Source organism: Brassica napus, chromosome C1 (assembly GCF_020379485.1).
Source record: "Brassica napus cultivar Da-Ae chromosome C1, Da-Ae, whole genome shotgun sequence".
In the NCBI taxonomy this organism is placed as follows: Eukaryota; Viridiplantae; Streptophyta; class Magnoliopsida; order Brassicales; family Brassicaceae; genus Brassica; species Brassica napus.
This window is the reverse complement of record NC_063444.1, coordinates 131188-157201: the sequence shown is the minus strand read 5'-3', so window position 1 is coordinate 157201 and position 26014 is coordinate 131188. Positions and strand designations below refer to the sequence as shown.

The following is a 26014-nucleotide window of genomic DNA, read 5'->3' as shown; positions in this document are numbered from 1 at the left end:
AAAAAAAACAGTTTAAACTAAAAATATATATATTTCGACAGAAGAAAATTAAAATAAATAGAGTTGCACTGAATAAGGCAGATAGAAATAATAAATATGGTACAACGGATCAATTCATCTATAGTAATATTCAGGAAAGAAGAAGATAATAATAAACATTTTATATGAAAAACAGTACCCCTGCCCCCAGGAAAAAGAAAAAAAAATGTTTAAATTCCCGTTCCCGTGCACTGTGAATTCCCCAAATTAATTACGACAGTAGTGAAATAATAGATCACGTGTAAAGATCGGTCGGAATTTTATACACAAAACCAATGTGGATTTTTCACGATTCATTTCATATATTAAAATTATCACTTCAAGAATTCAGTGGAAATTTTCATAGAACTAAAAAGCATAATCCAAGTCTAAAAAGAAAACTGTAGTTACAAAAAAAAACTGTATATTTACATATTCTTAACAAAGTTGCTTTGCTACTCTTTTTTCTCCATCCCCAAGTCCAAAGGAACCAAACATCCGGTCTTATGTATAAATAACATAAATACATTTTAGAATACAGTAGAAAGATACAAAAAAAAAAGAATAGACCAAAGGAAAATTGGAGTGGACCCTTGGAGTTCAAAAGAATCTGGTTTGGTTCTGTTTCTGTTTCTAAACTTTTCAGAATTTTCCTTCAGGAACTTCTTTAATACTCATATCAACCATCTCTATTGTACTGAACCCTCCATCCTCTATTGATCCGATCGTCGACTGCGAATCTATCCCCGACTCCGCTTGAATCTCCTTGAACTTTGCCATGACTTGTATCATGGTCGGTCGCTTCCAAGCCCGATCATCCAAACAAGCCATTGCAACTTTTAGGTGCTGTATAAGTTCATTCTCTAGCGCTGGATCTTCCTTCATAATCTCTTGATCGAACACATCGCTAACCCGCAGTTTCGCATGCTGTTTTACCCATCCAACAAGGTTATTATCTCCAAAATCCGGTGAATCGGTTGGTCGTTTACCCGTAAGCAGCTCTAGCAACACCACGCCGTAACTGTAAACGTCTCCTTTTGTTGAACACCTGAAGCTTTGGTAATATTCAGGAGGAACATAACCTGGTGTTCCGGCTAATGTACTGACACTCAAATGCGTGTCCATCGCGCTCATCAGCCGCGCCATGCCGAAATCTGAAACCCTCGCTTCCATGTTTTCGTCCAACAACACGTTGCTCGATTTCATGTCTCTGTGGATAATATGAGGAATGCAGTTGTGGTGAAGAAATGCGAGTCCTCTAGCCGATCCAATGGCGATTTTTCGCCGCATGGACCAGTTAAGTTTCACGCCAGCTTTCTTTGGGTCGTGCAATACATCTTCCAAGCTCCCATACTTCATGAACTCGTAGACGAGAAGCCGCTCTTCTCCGACTTTGCAGTAACCGAGAAGCGGAACAAGGTTCCTGTGTTTGATCTTCCCTATCGTCTCCATCTCCGCCATGAACTCTCTATCGCCTTGGCCACTAATCTGGATCAGTTTCTTGATAGCCACTGCGCTTCCATCTTTCAAAACCGCCTTGTAAACATCTCCGAACCCGCCCGAACCAATCATACTATCGTTGTGGAATCCGTTCGTGGCCTGGAGAAGATCAGCAAAAGTGAGTTTCCGCAACGGCTTCTCGAAAGCAGCAAGGTTGATACTCAAGGCCTCTTTTACGCCGGTCATCTTCCAGTCCGTGTTGTAAGCGGTTCTATCGCCGGAGTTCCCATTCCCATTCCCTTCCGCATACATCTCCAACGCCACCTCTCTCTCCCTCCGTCTCTTCCTCATCTCTCTACCAAGAAGGACCAGCCCAAATATGCATACGAGAGAGAACAACAGTCCCATCGCAACACTACCCGCAAGAGATGGCTGTTTCCTACCGTCAGATCTTGAATGGTGAGCACCCCCGTCTCCATTTGCAGGACCACACTTTGGAAGCGGATAACCGCAGAGACCAGAGTTGTTCAAGAACTTCGCCGGTGGAAAAGTCTCGAACTGACCCATCTCAGGAATCGGTCCGGATAACAAATTATTCGACAAATCAATCTCCGTAAGCATAGTAAGTGCCGACATCGCCGTAGGGATCCTCCCATCGAGCTTATTGCTCGAAAGATCAAGAATGTTCAACCCTCTCAGATCACCCACCTCGTCGGGGATCGAACCAGAGATAAAGTTATGACCCAAGTTGAGAATAAACAGATACGGCATCGAACCAATCTCTTTCGGTATGTATCCAGACAACATGTTATAAGACATGTCGAGGAACATCATGGAGCCGTTGTTATCAAACGTAGGCGAAGTGTGACCGTTATAGACTCTAGTGAAATTACACGGGTTCCTCGTGGAAACCCGGTTAAGCTGCTCCGGTCTGATTCCTTGAAACTCAAGCAAGTTACCAGCTCCGTGACACTCTTTATTCATCCCATCGTTTTTTATGTAAGCGTACCTCTTCCCGGAGATGAAATTCGCAGCGATTTTCCCGGATTGTTTGAACATTTCCGCCGGAATCGTCCCGTTGAGGTTATTGGTGTTGAGATCGAGCCAGATTAGGCTCCGGCAGTCGCCGAGCTCAGCCGGGATGTTTCCGTAGAAAGAGTTGTTACTTAGCTTGAGGATGGCGAGATTCTCTAACCGGCCGATCCACCGGGGAATCTGACCGGTTAACTTGTTATTGGACAGAGATATCCAGTTAAGATTGGTACAGTTGCTTAAACCGGAAGGGATTTCGCCGGTTAAGTCGTTGAAGTCGAGAATGAGAGTCTCCAAGGTGTTGACGTACATTAGCTCTTGAGGGATCTCACCTTCAAGCATATTCATCCACAGCTTCAGATCTCGGAGCTTCGAGAGAGAGCCTAGACTCGATGGGATGGTCCCGAAGAGGTAATTGAAGCTCAGGTGAAGCGAAACCAGCTCCGAACAGTTGCTCAACGTCGGCGGAATCTTCCCGGTGAAGCCGTTGTTCTGAAGGTAAAGCTCCTGGAGCGTGCTCTTAGTGCTCCGGCAGAGATTCGGGAGAATCGTACCGGTGAATTTGTTGGCGCTGAGATCTAGCGTCAGCAGCGAGGCGGAGAGGTTCGTCAGAGATTCCGGTAACTCGCCGGAAAACTCGTTGAAAGAGAGATCGAGCACCTTGAGATTACTCATCTTCAGTAACGTATCCACCGGTAACTCGCCGGAGAAGTTGTTACTCGACAACACGAGTGATTCCAGGAGGGAGCAAGAGCCGAAGAAAGGAGGAACCGTGCCGTAGAAGTCGTTTCCGGAGAGATCGAGCCCGGTGAGTGTACCACACGCGCCGGAGAGAATCTCCGGAATCTCGCCGGTGAATTTGTTCGCGGCTAGGGAGAGATACCGGAGGCTTTTGAGCGGCAGCGAAGGGATGGTTCCGGCGAAGAGATTGCCGGAGACGTTCAACGACCTGAGGTCTGTGCAGGAGGAGATAACACTGGAGAACTCGCCGGATAATTTGTTCCCGGAGATGTCGAGATGCCGCAGAGCCGAGCAGTCTCCGAGAGATGGAATCCCGGTGGAGAAATTGTTCGAGGAAACGTCGAGAAACTCGAGATTCACGCAACGAGAGACATCAACGTCTCCGCTGATTTTGTTTCCGCTGATCGCAAAGTGCTTCAACGCTTCACAGCCGTCGGAGAGAGCCCAACCGACGACGTTATCACCGGAGAGAGAGTTCGCTGAGAGATCCAAAACTTCTAAGCTGCTGAGCTTCTTCATTCCACCTGAGATTTTCGCGGGAAAATCGAGGGTGTTGGAGGAGACGTTGAGATGTTTCAGACCGATGCATGAACCGAGGCTTGACAAAGTAGTTACAGGACCGGAGATATAGTTCCGAGATAGATCCAAGGTGGTGAGAGAAGCAGAGCACTTGAAAGTAGTAATGGAGCCGTTGATGTGGGAGTCTGAGAGAGACAGAGATTCTAATCCGGTGAGGGACAAGAGAGACGAAGCCACGGCGCTGAATCCGACGTTGAGAGGCTTGGAGCTGAGATCAATCGAAGTAACCCTGTCGTCTCTGCAAGTCACGCCGTCGTATGTACACGGGTTCTTGTTGGGAGACCAATCTGGGAGCAGGTTCTTGTCGGGAAGAACGTTTTTGAAGCTGATAAGCTGGTGAATTTCTCTGTACAAAGACAGAGATGCTGAAGAAGCTTGAAGGGAAAGAGAAAAGAAGGAGAAGAAAGTGGTTACAGAAAGTAAGAAGCTTAGAAAAGTCTTCATTCTAGAGATAAGATGGATGGAGAGTGAATCTAGGGTTTTGGTTTCACCATTAGAGAGGAAATGAAAGCTTTGAAGAGAGATTTAGAAGAGCCAAAGAGAGAGAGAGAAGAGAGTCAAAAGACGGAAGAAGGAAGATGAAAGAAGGTATATATATCAAATGCTGAAGGGAAGAGTGGTCACAGCTGTGGACTCGCTTGCCATGTTACCTCTTCTTCTGATTATTACTTAAAAATATTAATTTCAGTTTCGATAACAGATACAAACAAATAATACTACTTTTAATTATTGGATGCGTTTAAACCCAGAAATGGGGTAGACGCTAGTCGGACGGTCGGATTGGGTCTAGCACCGGAATTTTTATATTGTTTACTATGTTATAAAACATGTTAATTTTTAATTGTGTATAACATTAATACATTTTCATGTTTAAGATTGTATAAAACACACAAATAGAATATATAAACTTAATATAATGTTATTTTCATCAAAATTATGAATATAAATGATATTTATAAAATTTTAGATCAAATAAATAAATAAAAATATTATTAAAAATAGAAAGAAAAAAAATAGATTAGGCGGTCATTTAAGCGGTCTGGACGGAGAAAATCGGATATCTAATTTTTTTAACCGATTTAGCATAAATCGGAACAAAAGAGTGACGCGTAACGCCCAGGCGACCGATTTTTAGAATAGGGGTTTAAACTATGAAAATTATAATTAATGCAAGAGGATACAATGAAATTAATAAAATAATGACATTACAAAATCCTTAAATCTTTAAAGCAAATTTTAAAATAGATAAAGAAATGATGTTATTTGTGTCAGTACATGAGAGAAGTTTAATTAACGTGAGATTAGGGGATGTGATCAGCTCTTCCAAAAGCTATAATCCTAGTTACCCTTTTTAATCTTATCTTTAGACTTTTTCAACTATTTCTCAATATTCTATCTCAATCACATTTAGCTTGTCTTACCAAAAAAATAGATGTGTCTATTCTGATATCCTCATTTATGGAATAGTGGTTAAGTAAATCAGTAAAACTGGAACGTAATATAAGGATCGAAATCTTTTTGTCATGATAATCCGTAGTATAATGTTAATGTATTGAATGTGATAGCGAGAAATAGGTATAACGTTAAGGTAATTATGTTAGTAGTTTACATGAATTTCGCACCAACCACACAAACCTTTGAAATTAGCACCCGACTATTGTTCACTCGCACTTGTGCCTGAAACAAAGAAAAGTTGGAGGAGAGATTGTCTCTCTAGCTTTTTATAAAAGAGAAAGAAAGAAAAAAACGAGCGTACGTGTGATCGACGATTGGGACATGAGTGTCAATTAGTGGCAGATTCCATCACTTTTCTGTTAGTAATATCAATTATTAATTTTGTTATAATTATGTCTTCGCTAATTCTTTTCTCATTAATACTATCATCAGTCTTCGCTAATCCTTTTCTCACTAGTTAGCTAATATCTCTTACTTTTACGTTAGATCTCTTTCGGTTTCTGTGGCACTTACATAGACGGATAGACCAAACTTTTCTCAAGGCCTTTTCTATTATATTAGTATATTACTATCACTTTAATATTAAAGATAAAACTAGATTTGGATCCGCACAACCGTACGGGTATTAATTTTTCATGTTTATATATATTTTACATAATTATAATATATTTTTTAAGTTACTTATATATTTGAATGTTTATATATAATTATTTTAAATATAACAATTTGATAGTTTTCATGCTGTACGTTAATTGATTATTTCAAATCATCACATATATTTGGTATTTTTTATTATATGTATTTTAAAATTATTTTTTATTCAATTATTATGATCATGATCTGTAATTCAAAGCGCTAGATTTCCTTTATCAATATTTTTTTATGTTTATTCATCTAATATAATAACTATATATATATATATATATATATATAAAGTTTAACATTTAACATAAGTTAATTTTATACATGAATTATCTAATTTACTAATGTTAGCCTGTTCTACCAACATATTATATTTCTGGCATAAATTTTTAATGTTTGTGAAAATAAAATATATTAATTTATCAGTTTAAAATAATTTTATCATATTTAGTTAAATACAATGTTTTATTTTAAAATGATAGATATAACTATAAAATAGTAAAATTTGATATAATTGTTTTCATTTTATAAAAGATAACTGAGTATATATATATATATATATTAATGTATAATAACATTAATTTCATTGCTAATTAAAAAATTAGTGAAAATATTTATATACAATTTTTGATAACTAAGATATTGTTATAATGTTTTTTAACACATTTGTTAAGAAAATTAAATATATATATTTATATTTAAATTAAAAGATATCAAATTATATTATGATTTAAGTAGTTAAAAGATTATATATTAGCATTAAGAAAATATATTTAATAAAAAAATTAAATGATGATTCAAATAAAAATATCACACATGAATCAATGTGAGTTTGTTAACCAATCCGGATTTTTACGAGTCGATGTTATATTATGAATGATATATTATTAATCTATATTATTAGTAATAAATGAATGATAACTGATTTCTAGTGAGAGTCTATTTTTAAAAAAGTTACACATGAATCAAGGACTTCTGTTTTAATATATAAGATTGGGGTATCGGAAACTGGTCACTGTTTTCGAGTCTTAACCAATCTCGCCACCTAAATAAAGAAGAAAATTAAGGAGGAGGACATTTTTGTAACTCTTTTTGGAAGGTTTGTGTAATTACAATGAACGAAAAAAACGCCGTGATCTAAATATTATATTGGTACAAGTAACCTTTTACACGAACTGAAATGAAAAGTGTGTAGCGATGTATTTATTATGTATATATCTCATAATATAACATTGTATTCTATAATGTCATCATAATTAAGCAAAACGCCAAGAAGGCAATTAGGCAATGACTCGAAACTACAAAAATAGGCGAACTGTCCTCCTCTCACTGGTTAAGCGTTCGTGGGGCGGAACCCCCACGCTCTCCCTTCGCCAGTTATCAACACGCGATAACACACCGGCATCGTTTAGGTGTACAGCGCTCATGGAGACGAGGTTGATTGGTAGAGAGTAGTGTACCTATCTAAAGTGTGACTAACACAGACGTTCGTAAATGTTTGCAATACTGTACGAGATGGACCCCGAATGGTCTGCAACCAATCCCAGCCATTGATCTCATCTCAACGGTCACAAATCAACCTGTAAAATAAATGTTGATTTGCTTTTATTTATTCTTCTTCTTCGGTAAATCTAACCGTACATGTATCTAGCAGTAAATCTAGTAAAGAAGCTGCTCTTTCTCAACGCAAATACGAAAATGACCTTGGATTATTACTGACAATCTGTGGGACCACGGTATAAAAGTCATTGGAGTTGAGCTTCAGGAGTTATTTACCACACACCGAAAGCCTTTCTTGTTCTGTTCTTTTTTGCCCTTTTCACTGACAAAATGCGTCTGTTTTTTTTTTGTTACTACTGTACTGACCCACATGAGGATAATGCATGGGACCCATTTGACGATATTTTTTCCTTCATAGGCCCTACCTTTGATGGGCTTTCCATCTATTTCTTTACTTGTTTTCTTTTGTCTGCTGAAGAGAAAGGAGAGGCTAACACACTAATTAGTAATTATAACTAAAATCAAGAAATAAATTTGGAATAATCGTTTATCACAACGGATGATCAGCGTTGTAGGTATGCAAAAGTACACACGTGCTTATGTCTAGGTTGTTGACGCGGCGTAGTTCCGCACGTTGATATGTCGTCTTTTGACCATCTCACTCTCTCCCAACTCCTGGTTTAATTACAAAATATTGTCTGGAAAAAATGAGAGAACAAATAACCAAAACCCAAATCCTGATAGTTGTCTGAGAGCTAATGAGTGGTGATTGATTCGTAACAACAATAATGAGAAATAATGCAAAGTTATGAGATGATTTAATGGAGGTGGAAAATAATATGGTGGCTTTTTCCGGCCATCTCCGTATCTTTACCTTTCTTTCTCTATTTTCCTTAGTATTTTTTCTGATAAAATGTGAAATTTATTGATCAAGTAGAAAAAATAGGCATTTACAAAGACTAAAAAAGCCTAAAAAGAAACTTTAGCTTATAGCTTATACAAAAATAAAATTATGATGACTTGTGTCCAGTAATATAAAATAAAGGAAAAATAGTAAAATATTTATGAAATGGATAATAATTTCTGAAATGCAATTTTGATAGCTTATAGAATATAATATGTTTTCATTAGTGGTTTCCTACAAATTATTAAAATAATATGAGTCATACTTTGATGTAAATTATCTAATTGTATTAATCTCCAGAAAACAGTATAGTGGTTAGTTATAATGTTTGGTTTTTATTTTCATATTTATTATATATGGTAGATGCGTGAAGTTTAGTAATATTATTATTATTATTATAACGTGATGAATAATTACGGGATAGTTTAAAGTTAGAATTCGAGAAATCAAATGCCTCTGAACTTTTTTTCCTTTTTTTCCTTTTTTGTTAAAGAAATATCTCTATATTCGACATAATATATATATATATATATGACATATAATTTAAGTAAAACAAACCATGAAAAATGCGTGAGTATTGGTGAACCATATAATATTTTTTTTTTGTAAAAACTTTCATAAAATAACATATAGCCAATAAAATCATAAAAAATAATATATATGTACACGTTGATGATATGCGTAAAGATGGTAAACTATAACAGCGTTTCCCCTCCCCCAGAGTGCAATCTCAATACATCATATGCAGTTGTATTTGGACCAAGCTATAAAATTATTGATCAATCATTATGATACATAACTTATAATGAAATTCGCCGTACAAGCACAACTTACAATATTGTAACTGTCTCTCGTGATATGATTATAAATTAATTAACATCACAAACTTTTGACCGCCAAACTTAATCTAAATAGCTGGCTTAAATACAAAAGCATATAAAACTATTGAAAAACATGTGTACAAAACATTGACTTAAAAACTGACACCAATATAACATGAAACTAATCGAGTTGTTCCAACCGTCTGTAGAACATGCGGTGTTCTATAACCTATTTCAAATATGGTGTACGTGTTGCTAATAATTTTCCAAATCCTTATTTTCTCTAGTTAAGCTAATCGTATTAATCAAATTCCTACAGTTACGCACTACCTCCTTTGTTTTATACTTTAAGAAGTTTTTAAATAGCAATTTTGTATTTTACTTTGTACAAAGACTCACCAAGAAAACCCCATGAAGGTTCACGTTGTATGTCTAAGATCGTCTCCAAAAAGATTCACTTTTCTAGAGTTTTGCAAACTTTATATTTGAAGTTTCAAAGTGTTTTTTTCAAAAAAACAAAACTTCAAATATAACTTCAAAATTATTTGTAATTTACACTATGCTCTTTATATTTGTCATAATTAATATAAATCCATAATTTTTTTATAGATAACTAGCACATATATAAAAATATTATAGTAATATTAGTTAATGAAATCTTATACTAAATATAAAATTATAAATAGAAATATATAATTAAATACTAAACTACAAGCAAAATATCATATTATTACATCAAAATTATTTTTTAATGCTCCATTTTCGGTTACACAAAATTTGTTTAGACAATATTTTAGAAGTTCTGGAGAAAATTTACTAGACTATTAGTGTTGTTGTAATATTTAAATTTGTGTAATAATTATGTCTTCATGTATCTTCTTAAAAAAATTCTATTAAATTTCTTTTGTGATATTTTTGTTGTCTAATTCTATTTTTAAAATATTATAAGTCTTATTTTAATATTTTTAAAAAATATTATGTGTAAAGTTAAATTTATAAAAATAAATTTGAAATATTTAAAATACAATTTTTTTTAATGATTAAAACTATGAATGAGAAAATACTTAAAAATCATAAATGTGAGGTATAATTAATTATAAGGACTAATATACAAATAAAAAGATGAAACTTCAAATTAGAGTTTTGAATAGTAAAACTTCAAATATAAAGTTTTGCTTTTTAAAAACTTTAAATTTGAAGCTTTGAAATTCTTTTTTGGAGAATAAAAAATCTGTATATATTCAAAGTTATAGAATATTTTTTGGAGATGCTATAAAAAGTCAGCGATGCATTAAACGAACTATACAGTAGTCGAAATAAGCATATTAATTCAATTATTTTCATTTTTTTCTTTACGCTGGATATGTCTTTTGGCCATTGCTACGTGGAGCTATTAAATATAATAAATAAATTTAAATTTAAATATTAATATTATTATTTCGTTTTGAATGAATACTTGATGTACTTGGAAAATTGAAAGTTTTTTAGTCAATAGGGTGTCCTTTCAAATAAATTTTAATTAATTTTTGAGCTGTTTCCAGCAAAAACATCTATCTAACACCTAATCGCCGTTCCTTAACAAAAAAAAAAAAATACCTAATCGCCGTTACGCCAGAATTTTGTATCAGGATCCCAACCTGCTACGGTATCAATTATACTTCCGGTCATCGAATAGTACGCTCAAAGACATTTAAATAAGATAATCTGCGTCGTTATATTTCAACTCCAAGAAACATATACGTCGAGTTGTGCTGAGTTATTATAAATATCCATCCAAATAATGTTAGCTCAATAAGGTTGACTTTTGTTATACGTGTGGGATGTGTGTTTATAGCAAGAATTGTTATTTTATTATCAAAACATTATTAAACGGTAACTATTGAATTTTCAGGTTTGATGTTAAAAATTTATGTTTTATAATTAGTAGATGCAACTACTAGTGTTTGTGTAAGTGCTGAATTTAGTTACCTATATCTGATGAAGTTCAACTATTTATCTATTTTAAATTCAATTAGTTTTTGTTTCTTTAATTGTAGAAATAGATTCAGTTTTCTTCTCATTTAGGCTTTGAATGGTAAAACCAGTTCAAACGGGACATATCAAACAGATCAAGTAAGACAAATGCAGATCAAGCAGATCATGCAGGAGAGAATCAGGTGGGGTGTAAAATTGTAGGGGTATAATGGTATTAAAGAAAAATGTTAGTTTAGGGTGGTATCTACTTAATTTCGGAGAAAACCGTCTATATACGTCCTAATTTCTCTATTATTTTCCCACAGAGAAAAAATAAGCATCACACACATTTTGTCCTTCGGACAATCAAACGTCAAAAAACAAACAAACGTGCGAGGAGAGATCCCGTTTAACACTGTGCGCACACGTAAGCAGACTCTCCCGTTTCGCTTATATTAACACATAACGACCTGAGCATTACACGTGTATATCTCCGCCTCCTTTATTATCCCGTCGGTCATGGTCTTAAGAGAATTTAAGAGACGTCGAAGGAGAGTATTATTAAAAAACGAGAACCTCTAGGTTTACCGGCCAGCCAATAAAATTTCATTATTTCAAATTCGATATCTTTTAAAAAAAGAAACAAATTATTATCAAGTTATATTATGTTTTTAAAATTAAAATTTTTTTAAAAAAATAGCAGCTACAGAAAAAAAAATTAAAAAAATATTTTTAACGTCGTCAGCTAGAGATTATGATTTAGAATTAGGTTTAATGTTTTGCTGACGACGTTAAAAATATTTTTTTTTTGTAATTACTACTATTTTTTATTTTTTATTTTTTACCTTTTAATTTTTAGAAAAATAATATAATTTGACAATATTTTGTTTTTTTTTTAAAAAAAATATCGAATATGAAATAACACAATCCTATTGGTTGGTGAATCTAGAGGTTCACCCTAGGAGGTGAACCCAAAAATAAATCTTAAAAAAACCTTACAATCCGGCGATTAATGGGTTACTACATGTGCTTGAAAAAGAATAATTATCTTCAATAAACTTTGTATTTATAAGGTTAATGACATTTCTAATAAGATTATGTAAACACCATGATATCTGAAACAATAAATGTAAACAATAGCATAAACAATTTAATAATTCCATTCATTTTGAATGCAGGGATTTTATTCGTACGAAAATTAATTGAACAAAAAAAAATTTCACGTTACAAAAGAAAAATCTACAAAAGTCGATATTGTGAAGGTGAGGACAAGAATTAAGGTAAAAATAAAATTAAGATTTTATAATCCGTCGTATAGATGATGTTTCTTTTGGGAGAATTAAGCAAAAAAAAATCAATATTCAAAGGCCAAAAAAGGATTAAACAACAACAAAAAAGATCTGGAAAAGAAAAATATAGTTTCTGGAAATTAAATAATTTAAACCCCTTTGTTTGTAAAGACCCCATTTGATATACTCTCTAGCTGTTGTGTATCTGAGCTTCTTGGTTTTGTTTCTATGTCAATGCCGATTACTTGTTTCTTATTAGACCTTTTCATCAGACTCGGCTGTTTCAGATACACTACTGAGTTTATGTGCCTTGGTAATGGGAATAGAGAGGCTACGACGCTCTTTACCTCCCGGTTTAGAAGATGCATTACCGTACCAGATCATACCGAGGATGGCAATGAGCATTCCAAGTACCACTTGCATGTTTAAGCCTTCCTTGCCGAAGAAAGTGAATCCCAAAACCAAAACCAGGATCGTCTTCATGTGACCAAGTACTTGGAAAGACACCGCCGTGAATCTTCCGATACAAATGAATTGGCTAAGATTCGTCCCCACCGCGATACTACAGGAGAGTATTAAGAAGAACTGCACAAACAACAACAAAACTGAATTAAAGCAAGCTCAAATGTATGCATCTTTAGAATCACACAAGACTTTCAGATGAGAAACTTTACCAGAGAAACAAATGAAAAGTTGAAAGCATCAACTCTTTGGTTAGTCAACCAGTAGTCTAGAAAAGGTCCAACCAACAACAAGGATGCAGCTTGCACTGGAGCCGTATGAGCCAGCAGATTGAAAGAGCCAAGAGAATATTTCCGCTGTAGATGATGTACATACTAGAAAACACAGTAACAGTTATTTAGAAATGAGATTTGACCATGCTTAAGGCTATTAGGATATAAAAACATTATTACGTATTGCTGAAGGGCGGTGCTCCAGACAGCAATAGCGGCAGCGAGGAACCCGTTGAGGTTGACACTAACATCGGTAACAGTACAGACGGCAACACCAGCAAGAACTAACAAAATGCTGAGCTTCGTATCTCTCGAGTACCTGACCTTGTCAAGAACAACTTCTAGAAGACAAGAAACGGGGATCATACTCAGCTTGGCGATCTGGTAGAAGCCAACAGAGTTCCACATGAGGCTGACGTTCATGCCAACGATAGAGAAGTTAGCGAACAAAACGAACTTGAGAAGATCGGGCCAGGGAAGCTGAGAAGGTTGGATGTAACCGAGCCACGTCAAGAAAGTAGTCAAGAGTGTGGTTGTTCCGAAGTGCAAACCGGTTAACGTCGTAGCTGTTGTGTCAAAACCAGATGTTAAAAATCAGTTAAAAGGGTGTTTTAAAAACAAGTCAACCACGTTGACTATGGATGATGATGAGAAGAGAGAGACCGAAACTAAAGCCGTAAGTGGCCATCAAGGCTTTGTTAACGAGGATGATTCCAACGGACGTAACCACATTGAAGAGCCATGATGCAATGTCCAAAGCTGCTTTTTGATCCGTCTTGCTTGTTCCACCCATCTCTTTCTTTCTTTTATTTAGATCAAATTCAGATCTCTGCTGCAGATTTCAATTTTTTAAGATTAGATCTCATTTTAGCTTTTTTTTTTCTAGATCGATTATTATCACAATTACACGATTTAGTAGATCCAGAAAAGGCCGAAACGATCTAATGAATTTCCGTGATCACAAAGCTCCCACTTGAAACATATCTCTTAACTATAAAAAAAAAATTCAAATCAGATCCAATACTCATGACAAAAAAGATTGCACATTTTCTAGCGAATTCTTCTAATTAAGAAACAATCCAGAAAATGTGTGAAGTAGCATATAATCAGAACGAACCAATCAAAACAATTTAAAAAAAAAAGGGGTTTATGAAGTAAAGCTGATTCTTCACGAGAGATAATTGGTACCAGATAACGGAGAGGAATCACCACGGCGGTTGATGTTACTGCCGCGGCGGAGGAGGAAGACGATGAATCCACCAACCAAGTAAGGGCGGGTGAGCGATTTTATTATTATTTTCTCTCTTCCGTTATTTTCTTTTATTTTCAGTTATGGACTTTCCCATCCATGAGAGAGTCTCCTTCCTTCCCTGGCGTTTAAGAGTGAGCAGGAAGGAGAGAAAGTATCTTTTCTCTTTCAAATATTATTTCTTTTTTTGTAACTGGTTTTTTCCTCACTTTCTTCACTAACAAAAACAAAAAAGTTTAACAAAAAGTTAAAATAAAAATATTGTGAGGCTCACCTAAACCTGGATCTAATGAAGGGGACATATCAATAAATTAACATGTAATCTGACTTACTTATCTTTTGTTTAAATCTATAGAATGTGGGCTTATTAATGTAGATTTAACCTTATGTGTGTTCGTGACTCTGTATTACCCACCCGTGGAATATTCTCGCTAGCTAAGTAACGTCTTTGAATATGTAAGAAAACATAAAATGGAAAAGTGGCAATAGTAGAGGTAGGGCCGGACAAAAAACCCGAATCCGAAAAACCTAACCAAACCCGATCCGAAAAAGTAGTACCGAACCCGAACCAAAATTGATTAAATATCCGAACGGGTTCAAAATTTTGGTATCCAGAGAACCGAAACCGAACCCGACCCAAACCGAAGTATTTCAGGTACCCGAATATATCCGAAATAGATTTATATATCTAAATATATTAATTATTTTAGATTTAATGTATATTAAAAACATCCAAAATACATAAGATACTTTTAAGTTGTCTAAAATACTTGAAAATATATACAAATAGTCACTTAAAACACCAAAAAATACTTGAAATATCTACTGATTCTCTATCAAAATATTCAAACCAAACCAATTTATATGTTAAGTTTAGGTATTCTAACATATGTTATTCAAATTTATTTGTAATATAGTATTTTATTTACAGATTTTGAGTAATTTAAACTATATATTGAATTTTAAAATTTTAAAAATCATTTAAATGGGTTATCCGAACCCGAACCGAACCCGCAAAGATCCGAACCGAACCCGAACCGAAATTTGAAAATATCCGAATGGGGCTGAAATCTTTAATCCCGAAAACCCGAAACCCGAATAAACTCGAACCGAATCCGAACATGTACCCGAACGCCCACCCCTAAGTAGAGGAGGGATGGAACTAAAAAAAAGGCGTGACCAATTTTCTAATCGACAAAAAGGACAATAAAGTGAGGGGACAAAAAAAAGAAAAAAGACAGAGGTTCCGTTTGGTTAAAGATCCAAAACGACTTGACTTTTCTTGTGAGTCACTACTGCTACAATTTTTGTATGATATAAATTGCGTAGCTCCGTTAAGTAACTCAGTCTCAGTGTCGTTATTCTTTGCTTTTCACGTGAACTGTTTTCCTTTTCATGGTTATGTTTCCAGGCGATATTGTCATAGATTCAATAATACAAGCTTTTATATAACGACTTTACAGAGAATACATTCTTTATATCAAATTTAAACCTGCTCTACGTTGCTGTTACACATGTTTTCAATCGCAACAGAATATGTAATAGAGTGGGTGCTTTGCGATGAAACATATTGGAGCACAAGTTTTAGTCAGCTAGGCTATATGATTGGTCGACAAAAGAAACCATGGATTGATTGATAATTGAAAAAACTTGAACTGATTTGCAACCAAGTATATCTCATTCCTATTGAATAAATCATATAAAAACAAAAGCCTTGACTATGAATATGATTTTTGAAAATGACTTCTTATTGATACTTGTCAAAAATCAATACGAGAGAGAGAAAGAAATGACATAAAAGAGAGTCTAAAACAAAACCTTACATTATGGCGAAAGAAACTCATATGTGTACGTTGCCATATCTTCAATTGTTGTTGTTCACCCTTTATTTTCCTTCGTAGTACGTCAAAGCGTGAAGCAGCACATTTAATGTGTCATTAAAAAATACATATGGACTGAGCTCCACGCATTAAGGCCCATATACACAAGAATGTGGGCTTCGCCCCTGAGAGAGAGGAGGGAGAATTTGATTTCCAAACGTTTTCATCCAAACTACTAGATCGCCTCTCTGCTGCTCTCGGAGACAGTAGTCTGATTTAAATCAGTCTGACATGGACATGTAGAATCAGCAGCCGTATACATAGAACATAATAAACGCAGTTTATTTTTCCTTCACTGTAATAGATTCATAACTACTTTTGTTTAAAAAGGAGAAGAAACTAGACAATGGATTTAGACGAACATTTTTTTCACATAGATGGTTAACAAGCTTAAGAAATACAAAGGATGGTTCGGAGATGCGAATTCAGATAGCTAAAACATTAATTCTTTGAAGCTCAAATCACAATTGACTTTTTGGCGGGTAACAATTTCAGAAATGGCATGGCCACTGGTCAGTTATTTTCTTTACCAAAGTATAGTATACAACAACATCAAAGTGATACTAATACAATTTTATTAGTACAAAGATTAATATTGTATTAGAACAGAAGAGTCCTCTCCACTATGCTAAAATTACAAGAGACCATGACACAATAACAAAACCAGAAAAATAGATGAGAAGACAGAATAAAAAGATCTCAGACATCCAAGGAAGGATAGGAGCAGCATTAGCTCTCAAGCCCGGCGAAAGGCGAAAGCTTTAGGCGGCCACTGCGAATGTTTTGAGAAACAAGCCTTAAAGATTTATCATCATTGATCTTTCATTAACAAATACACAACACTTCAAATAATTCAATATATATGGATCGGTTTCAGACATCCAAGGAAGGATAAGAACATCAGAAGCTCTCAAGCCTGGCGAAAGGCGAAAGCTTTAGGCGGCCACTGCGAATGTTTTGAGAAACAAGCCTTAAGATTAATCCTCATCAAAAGATCACAAAAAACAAACAAAATATGATTAAACAATATAAAATAAAACAGTCTAGTAAATGGTCTCAGACATCCAAGGAAGGATAAAAACATGAGAAACAAGCCTTAAGGTTTATCCTCATCGACCCAAATTAAATTCACCATTACCAAAACAAAGATTCCACATAGATATATCCCATCATGAAATGATCAGCAATAAACCAATTGAGACTGCTGACAAAGTGTGACAGATGGATTAACATGTGTGGGACTTTGTTCAATCCTATCAGCACTAAGCATTTAGATTCAGCTAAAACAGACATTATGATAAGCTAAGTCCCTATCATAGTATAGTAAATAAAAGAACAAAAGCTAATAAATATAAAGGTTTCAGACATCCAAGGAAGGATAAAAGCAGCATAAACTCTCAAGCCTGGCGAAAGGCGAAAGTTCTTAGGCGGCCACTGCGAATGTTTTGAGAAACAAGCCTTTCCAATTATCATCATCAACCCTTTATTAGCTCAAACGAACTACATGATAACACAACAGAGCACAAGCTACGAAAACAGACGATGTTAAAACAATGCATTAGTGGTTTTTGGGTGGTTTCAAGGAGGCAGAGAGGATGACGTATTTTTATATAAAGAGAGGAGGCCTCCGATAGATAATATTAGGGTTTTCTTCTTTTGCTCACATGATTAACGGCGCCACACTTTTTAACGACGAACGATCTAGATGCTTAATAGTAATAATGGGCTTTATCTATTTGAATAAAGCCCATATTATTTACGCTGAAGTTAAGACTACGCCATACAAATCAACAAAACAAAAAAGAAAGAGAAACTGTTTGTGTTTCAACTTCCACAAGAGAGAACACACCTCACGGCATTTTGTTAAGACGAGTGAAGTTTTGAGTGTAGGTCCTCGTTACCTCTTTTCCAAGTGTAGAAGTGTAAGGAAAACTAATCAGTTCATTTGTAATTCCTTGCTACAATCAATATATCTATGTTCTTATCTGTTGATCTCTGAGTTTATTGATCTTTGAGAGACTACTCGTAACAGCTAATCAGATTCAGACAAGAGTACAATCCTACTTTGAAAGCTTGATTAATTGCGATGAAAGTTTACCTCAGACTTTAAACAATGGTGTTACGTTATTTATAAGATTTTAAATCATAGTTATATACAGTGACCACGTCTTAAATAACATCTGAAATTACTCACTATATATATTAATGTTATTTTTGAATAAATTTTATAACAATTCCATTAATTAATACTAGAAAAAGGATTTTGTTAATAATTTTAAAATTCATAGCTTCAATTTGCAAAGCAGCATTTCTTTCTTCCAGCACCTTCTATACAGACAGGTTCAGCGCTAATGGATTATATTAGATACAAAAACACGGAAAACGATAATAATAATAGGAGTAATATTCAAACGACACACGCTGTCATTACAACGTAATCAGCCATAATCACCTGCGACTAATTAAATCAACTAGTCCGTACGTCGTCATCTCCTTGGTTGCCCTGTAAAGACTCGCAAGAGATCGAAACTTTTTCTTCTTATACCTCCTCCTTATTATGTTCGTCTCCATGATGGCCTTCACAAAACGTTGAGCGTCTGTAGCATTATTATTCATCATCCGTACAACGCCGTCGCTAGTCTCCTCACGAGTCTCAGAACTAAAAACATCGTCGTGTCTCTTCGTATGGACTCCTCCGCCTTCACAACCGCTGCCGCTCAAGCCTGTACCGCTGCTACAGCTCAACGTATCGTCCTCGCTCAATTGCACTAGCTGCTCCGCTGCTTCCATCTCCGTCTCCGAAAAATCAATCACCTCCATTTTTTGATCGAATTGATCTGGTCTCCCTTTTGACACCACGTTTTACGTGTCTCGTTGTTGTTTTGTTTTGTCTGGTATTGTGTTGTCGTCTTTTATATAAGAAAAGAAAAAAGGGAAAACTAATAAACTATGAAGAACAAAAAATGGAAATTTTGGCCAAAAAGAAAAAAAAGGAAACTACAATGTCATTAATTTTAATTAGCTAATCCTGAACCGTCCAATGTAATGACCGACTTCAAGATTTTTTTAAAAGTTGTTTGATCCAACGACTACCGTGTATCTCTCTGTTAACTTCTCTGATGAGGTTTACTAAATTTCCTTCTTTTTTTTTTACTATATTTCCTTTTTTGCAAGAGAGATACAGATACGTTTGCCTTCAATTATACGATTTGATTGGGCCCACGCAAAGCCATTCCTAAATAGATAAGGAATTAACACGTCTTGGGGTCCTTTTGCTTCGTTCCACGTGTTCTCATCTCATACGTTCTGTGACATGCGGTAGCATCGCAGCCATTCGATTCGATCTAAGTAAATCATACTAAATTAACCCATTACAAGTTTTTTTAACTTCTTTCTCTATTTCACCATAAACTCTACGGGTATGAATGGTGACCAGAGAACGACGAGTAATAATGCATTCCCTAACGTTCCTAAAAAAAATTACCATTCACAAAGAATAATAATTTCCTCTCATTCCCTTTCATTCCCTTTTTTGTAGAGAATTAAAGAACAAAATTATTCCTTGTCAAATTTTTATTTCCGTACATTCCTTTTTTATTCGTTTCTCTTGTTTCTCGGATGGTCACCAGTCGGACCCTACATGTTCTCCCCCTCCTATTCAAGAGCCAATTAATTTTTGTAATGTCATGATCAGATATCCTATCTATTTTTAAAATTGAAGAGAACATGTCTAATTAATCTACTACTAAATGTGCAATAAAAAGTGAAAAACAAATGAGCATTAAATTTGGAAAACACTACTATCCATTATTAACATAAGTGTTTGACTCATTGTCTTATTATACAGTAACTGAAAAAAGAACATGTAAAAAAGAAAGAAAAGCGAACAACTCTATCTGTATAAACATTAGTATACCTTAAAATAATTAATACTGCACATCTTTGTCTTACAACACACTTGCACCACCACCACCAAAAGAGTACACGTCATCGTCACACCAGCTTCCAAAGCTTCAACAACACAACCGCCTTCACTCTTTCTTCTTCTCTTTGAATCTTCACCATGATGAACAAGTCTGATGTCCTGCTTTCTTACTACATAGACTAGTTTCCACAGCTCAGACCACAGATCTCCAGCACCGGTCCACCTTTCGCCACAAACGGATTAACTCTAACCCACAAGAGCGTCAAGATGGAAGCAAGAAGAATGGACCAAACCACAATAATCGTAGGCATCCTATCTTGCTTCCCAAGCATACCCTTCAGGAACGGATACAAATGAACAATGACCCAAAGAGCGAAGAAGAGCCTCCCAAAGAGAGGTCCCCAAGAGTCATAACCATTGCTAATTGCATCCGAAACACCAACAATAACTCCGATGATGTTTATGATCAGAAGCGTCGTCGGAGGAATCAACAGAGTCGTCCATTTGAAAATGTAAAGCTCAGAGAAAGCTCCATCGTCTGCCGCTTTTGACGTGACCGTGAAGTTAGTGTCAACTCCAGCTAAAACTTTGAGCAAACCTTGAAAGAGAGCAAAGAGATGCGAAGAGGCTCCTCCTATCACCCAGAACTGCTCGTTTCTCCACCAGTCGTCGATCCCCACGCCTCCCCATTGCATCTCGAGGATCCCAGTTACCGCTATGGACATGAACATGAGCATGAAGAGGATCCCCGCGTAGTTGCTTATCTCGGGGACGATGAATTTTCCGGTGAGAAGACAGACAGCTGGGAGAGAGCAGTAGACGATGAGGGGAAGTGAAGTCCAGGGATAGACAACAGAGTTGATGTAAGAGAATCTCTCCAACCATTTTAAACCACCACCGTAACCGTACCATATGGGACAGTGCCTGCTCAAGAAAATCTCCACAGAGCCGAGAGCCCAACGTAGGACTTGATGAAGACGATCAGACAAGTTAATTGGAGCTGATCCTTTGAAGGCTGGACGCTTTGGCATACAGTATACAGATCTCCATCCATGGCAATGCATCTTGAAACCGGTTAAGATATCTTCAGTAACCGATCCATAAATCCACCCAATCTGCGTGTAAGTAGACAAGAACTTTTTTAGTTTTGTTAAATGGTCTGAAAAACACTTTGTAATGAGTTTTTTTTTTTTTACCTCTTTGCCCCATTCGGTTTTATCTTCGTATCCGCAGCTAATGACTTGAATGGCTTCTCTCAACAAACACGCGGGGCTTGCGTTACGAGGAACTCCACCTTCTTGCATAACAGCAGAAGCTACAAAAACCGGAGATTGTCCGAACTTCTTCTCCAGTTTCAATTGGTTTGCTTCAGATCTCTTCCCAACGTTTGAGACTAATTAACAGTCAAAAGCAGCTACTGATTTAGTCTTGTAGACTTTCAACAACGTTTGACACTAATTAACAATGAAATGTATTTTTTTTTTCTTTTTACCTGCAACGATGGCACCTTCTTGGATGTTCTCCACAGCATGAATCTGCGTTGAAGTAGTGTCTTTAAGGTTTGTTTTGTTATCTTTAGCCTTTGTTTTACCCTTCTTTCTCAACCCACAACACAAACAACACCATTTAGGCCAACAGTTGCATGTTTTGCCTGGTGGTTTCTTCTTTTTCGGTGCATCAAAACCATATAGCGCTTGTCTTCTAAAGACGCAACCTGTCCCAACGTATATTGGTCCTTGTATCCCATCAAGACCCTTCATGTTAATCTGTTTCCACACACCAGAAAATGAGAACGGAGGGAGAGAAAGTAGAAACAATAAACAGAAGAAAGCAAAAAGATGCATACATCGAAGAACACCACGTTGCGATTTGAGTATCGATCGTGTCTATCAATCCCGTCAAACCTCTGAGGAAACTGAACGTAGCAAACTTTTTTTCCGGACTGAGGATCCATCATGAAACACATTGCTTCTCTAATCGCCTTGCTGTTGTTGATGTAGTGATCACAGTCCACGTTTAGAAGGTAAGGCGCGTTTGATAGAACAGCAGAGACTCGGATCTTCAAAAATTAAAAGTAAAAATGAGTTCTAGTTAAACCAAAGTTTGAGAAAGACAAAAAAAAAAAAAAAAAACAGATTGATCCTCTTACCAAAGAGTTCATAGCTCCAGCCTTCTTATGGTGATCAAATCCAGGCCGCTTCTCGCGAGAAACGTACACTAGACGGGGTAACTCATTCCCATCTGTATCACGAACTCCACTATGTCCCAAGAACACCTGTCATTTTTCGTAAAATCTCTCCGGTAATGGGCTAAAAATTGGTATCTCTCCGGTAAGCCAACATATTTAAAACATAAGGAAAGAAAGATAGAAGTGGGAGAGAAGAAATCCGCAGAAAATCTTCGCCCGAGTTGGACACAAACAAATCAACTTTGGTCTAATGACATATTCGAGAATTATGATTACCTGAATCATGCCGGGATGGTCCCGGACATTGTTGCCAGGCCAAGGAGTACCATCTTGCATAGTCCAACCTTCCTCAGGCACTTTCTGAGCTGTAGCAACCAATGCGTTTATCTTCACCTTAAACTCTTCATAATCTCTCTGCAACAAACAAACCGAAAAATATTCATTTTACTAGACTCATACAGCAAAAAGTATAAAGAGGATAAATGGAAACACCTTCATAGCACGACGTTCCCTGACAAAAGCAGGATGAACTTTGTTCTTCAAGTAATCCATCTTCTGGCAAAAATACCACTCAGGTGCTCGTGGCTCGATACTGAACTTTTTACAAAACGGAACCCATTTTCTAGCAAACTCGGCTGTATCTGAAAGAGCTTCAAAGGTAAGCATAGCTGCTCCATCGTCCGATACATAACACGCAACCTTATCCACGGGATAGTCAACGGCAAGAATCGAAAGAACGGTGTTTGCTGTAATCAACGGTGGTTCTTTCAATGGATCCACCGTGCTCACAAACACATCAACAGGTGCTAATCCCGACGGTTTGCCTTCCTTCTCGTACCTAGCGTAAGATAAAAGAGTGTTTTCAAAAGACAAGACTAAGAAGTCTTTTAGTATGTTTTATGTATATATACCTGAGAGAGAGCCTGTCCAGGTATGTTTCGCGTTGTATAGGATACCATTTGGGGAACTGGTCAAGGATCCAAGAAACGGCGAACCATATCTCACATATAACTGATGTTAACCATAATCCATAAGCATCACTTACTGGATGTAGAATTCTGTAATGGAAGAAAAGACAGAGAATGGCGAGCCGACACAGAATCAACATCCTGTAGGGATTTATTCTGCTTGAACGAATGGGTAGCTTTCTTGACAGAGGCTGTCTTCCTTCATCCATCCTGATTAATGTTATAAAACATCATTAAGAATGTCACAAAAGCATTGTTCATTAAGGTAATCAGTTGGTTTGAACTTACATAGGCATGTCAGGATCATCCAGCTCGTCGCCATCATTGAAACCTGGGCCATCATGTTTAATGACATGAAGCTTTTCGGCTTGTCGCTTCTTCCAGACTTCCATTCTATCCTTCCAAGCAACACTTCCATATCCATATTCCGCAATATCTTTCTGAGGAACCATTGATCTTGCTTGTGCTGTAAACAACAAACCAAACCATTAGATGGTGAATAATAATTCATATAAAGAACAATAAAGATAGGAAGGAACATACAAGGTGCATAAGAAGAATCTGTAAACGGTGCAGGATGGACTCGATTCCCATATCCAGTCGAAGGAGGGAGGATAAGAGCATGACGATCAGAATACATATCGTCATCCTGAAAGAAAGAAAGAAAAAAACACATACAAAATTTGATATAAAAAAAAAACATAATCACAAAAACATTTTGGGTAATTCCTCACCTCATCACCGTAAGTCAAGAGAGGAATCTGAGATCCAGGTGAACCACCACGACCGGTGTTAAGACGTGAAGAGAGAGCGGCTTCGGCAACAAGTTCAGGGTCCATCATCCCATCATGATCAAGATCATCATCATCGTCCTCTTCGTCATCTCCTTGGACACGTGGAATACCTTTAATCCGTTTGTAACGGGTTTTGCACTGAGGACAAGCTTGGTTTCCTTCTCTACGTTCATACTCGTAGCAAGGCCTACAAACCGGAAACGCGCACTCGTTGCAGGCAACAAATAGCTCGCCGTTAACCGATAGTTCGATATCATCACCACAGATTTGGCATGTTTGGCCACTCAGTTCTTGTAATGACCGTATCTATAGTGTCAATCAAAACCCACAAAGAGTAGAAGAAAAACAGATCAGTCTTGACATCATCAAACTGTATTCGAAACCAAATCATGTAAACCGATTAGACTCAAAGGACCCATTCACCGATTATGGATGATATAACTATGATTTTGAGAATTGAGACAATTAGTATCAAAGTTAAGAACAGCTTAAGTTATTCAAAAACAAACAGTAATAATAAAAATTAAAAAAAAATCGACTACTATTGAACTCAAAATGTTACTGCTACAGACAGAAAATGAATAAAATGATCAGGACAGCTTGATTCCAGCTGACAGCAACGTCTATCTCTGCCGACACGTATGAATCATGCAGAATTTCGAAAAATGAAAACAGAACATGAGGGGTGTGTATGTGGTGGGGGCATTACTTCACAGAAACTTGCAATTTTCAGGAAATAATTAAAGTAAATTCTCATAATCTTGATCCCAAAAGGGAATGAAAAAAAAAAAGATCTTCTATACCGTTACAACAAGTTAAGAGCCTCACCCTGGCATTCTCGTCGGCGTTGATGAGAACGAACTCATTCCTGTTGTGAGACCCTGCAATGAGTCGACCACCCGTATTCATGACCCCAAAGAAGGATTCTTGCGATATTCTTCAGCTCAGAGACCTTGGCCCACCCTGTTGAGCTCCCATTACATAGATTCAGAGAGCCAAAGAGTTGTGTTGAAATGTGGACAGCAAAACTGAGATCATTTACCCTTTTTATACAAAAAAAAATGATTAAAAATTTTCAACAAATGATATACAGAGAGACGTCACAGAATAAGTGGGTCCCGACGAAAACGACGATTGGCCATGGACCACGGTGATGGTGGTACTGGTGGAGCTCGACTGTGCTCCACCTCCAAGGGTTGTTGGTAAGATATAAAAATTTATAAGAAAAAAAAAAGAACACAAAAATGGGTTCTTCAATTTCCTAGCAAGCGAGCGATTGAATGAGAGAGATTTTTCGACTGAAATTGAGATATTTTGAGGGGGTGTTTCTGGGAAAATGAAAGCTAAACTGTTTCCCAATACGGATCCGGGTCCTCTTCATAGGGTCCAGATAATTTCTTTAGTACTTTTTTTACAGCACTGTCATTTTTCAAAAGGTCCCAGAAGTCTCTGTTACCCTCTATTATAGACCCATATCTTACTGTTTTATGCAAACCAATAATTTTTCTTTTATCAGAAATGTACGTTCAGAAGACATAACTTTAACTTTCAAAAGATATATGATTGGACGATTAGAATTACTTTGCGGATTATTCGATCATTTATTATAAACGTCCAAAGTTTATTATGTAACACGTGAATTGTGTAATGATGGAAAAGGAAAACTTAAGTGTGTGAGTCTTTTTTTGCGTGAAGCTTATAAGTTGGTACATTAACATAAGAATAGTTGCTTTATCTCAATTAACTACTGTTTATGCAAATCCATAACCGTTGGATCAGTATCTTTCCGGACCAACTTTGAATAAATAATTTGTATACTTTGTCAGTTTTTAAAACAATTATCAAAAGGATGATACATTGTCGGTGGCATAACCTTTTCATGGTTGCTTTGTATGGTAGAAA

At 36.2% G+C, this 26014-nt stretch overlaps 4 protein-coding genes and 4 non-coding genes across 11 annotated transcripts; all 8 read right to left on the bottom strand.

Annotated features, from left to right (window-relative positions):
- Positions 1–408: 408 nt before the first annotated feature.
- On the bottom strand, positions 409–4453 carry LOC106439014 (protein BRASSINOSTEROID INSENSITIVE 1-like). The gene has a single exon (XM_013880355.3). It carries the CDS (start codon positions 4252–4254, stop codon positions 661–663), a length of 3594 nt encoding a protein of 1197 aa, XP_013735809.1. The 5' UTR covers positions 4255–4453; the 3' UTR covers positions 409–660.
- A 7907-nt stretch (positions 4454–12360) lies between these two features.
- LOC106438986 (UDP-rhamnose/UDP-galactose transporter 4-like) lies at positions 12361–14575 on the bottom strand. 4 transcript variants are annotated; one of them, XM_048744981.1, is made up of 6 exons: positions 14297–14575; positions 14018–14099; positions 13772–13940; positions 13289–13674; positions 13049–13210; positions 12361–12959 (listed from the first exon to the last, which is right to left on the bottom strand). In XM_048744981.1, exons 3-6 carry the CDS (start codon positions 13899–13901, stop codon positions 12630–12632), a joined length of 1008 nt encoding a protein of 335 aa, XP_048600938.1. In that variant the 5' UTR covers positions 13902–13940; positions 14018–14099; positions 14297–14575; the 3' UTR covers positions 12361–12629. The 4 variants fall into 4 exon arrangements, with proteins under 4 accessions (XP_048600938.1, XP_013735792.2, XP_013735799.2 ...); XM_013880338.3 differs by having other exon boundaries at positions 13772–13937; positions 14016–14099; positions 14297–14574; XM_013880345.3 differs by lacking the exon at positions 14018–14099 and having other exon boundaries at positions 13772–13937; positions 14297–14574.
- A 2357-nt stretch (positions 14576–16932) lies between these two features.
- Positions 16933–17057, bottom strand: LOC125581137. Its single transcript, XR_007318848.1, has one exon. It is a non-coding gene; the product is annotated as a small nucleolar RNA SNORD14 (small nucleolar RNA).
- A 51-nt stretch (positions 17058–17108) lies between these two features.
- On the bottom strand, positions 17109–17230 carry LOC125581148. Its single transcript, XR_007318859.1, has one exon. It is a non-coding gene; the product is annotated as a small nucleolar RNA SNORD14 (small nucleolar RNA).
- Positions 17231–17396: 166 nt separating this feature from the next.
- Positions 17397–17500, bottom strand: LOC125581194. The gene has a single exon (XR_007318901.1). It is a non-coding gene; the product is annotated as a small nucleolar RNA snoR99 (small nucleolar RNA).
- A 93-nt stretch (positions 17501–17593) lies between these two features.
- LOC125581126 lies at positions 17594–17718 on the bottom strand. The gene has a single exon (XR_007318837.1). It is a non-coding gene; the product is annotated as a small nucleolar RNA SNORD14 (small nucleolar RNA).
- A 967-nt stretch (positions 17719–18685) lies between these two features.
- LOC106373756 lies at positions 18686–19057 on the bottom strand. The gene has a single exon (XM_013813893.3). The coding sequence runs from the start codon at positions 19055–19057 to the stop codon at positions 18686–18688; it is 372 nt and encodes a 123-aa protein (XP_013669347.1).
- A 961-nt stretch (positions 19058–20018) lies between these two features.
- Positions 20019–25381, bottom strand: LOC106438975 (cellulose synthase A catalytic subunit 2 [UDP-forming]). Its single transcript, XM_013880310.3, has 12 exons — positions 24941–25381; positions 24053–24418; positions 23862–23967; positions 23607–23784; positions 23262–23528; positions 22843–23188; positions 22627–22764; positions 22312–22437; positions 22009–22221; positions 21655–21928; positions 21359–21555; positions 20019–21277 (listed from the first exon to the last, which is right to left on the bottom strand). Exons 1-12 carry the CDS (start codon positions 25019–25021, stop codon positions 20342–20344), a joined length of 3228 nt encoding a protein of 1075 aa, XP_013735764.2. The 5' UTR covers positions 25022–25381; the 3' UTR covers positions 20019–20341.
- Between the last annotated feature and the right edge of the window lie 633 nt (positions 25382–26014).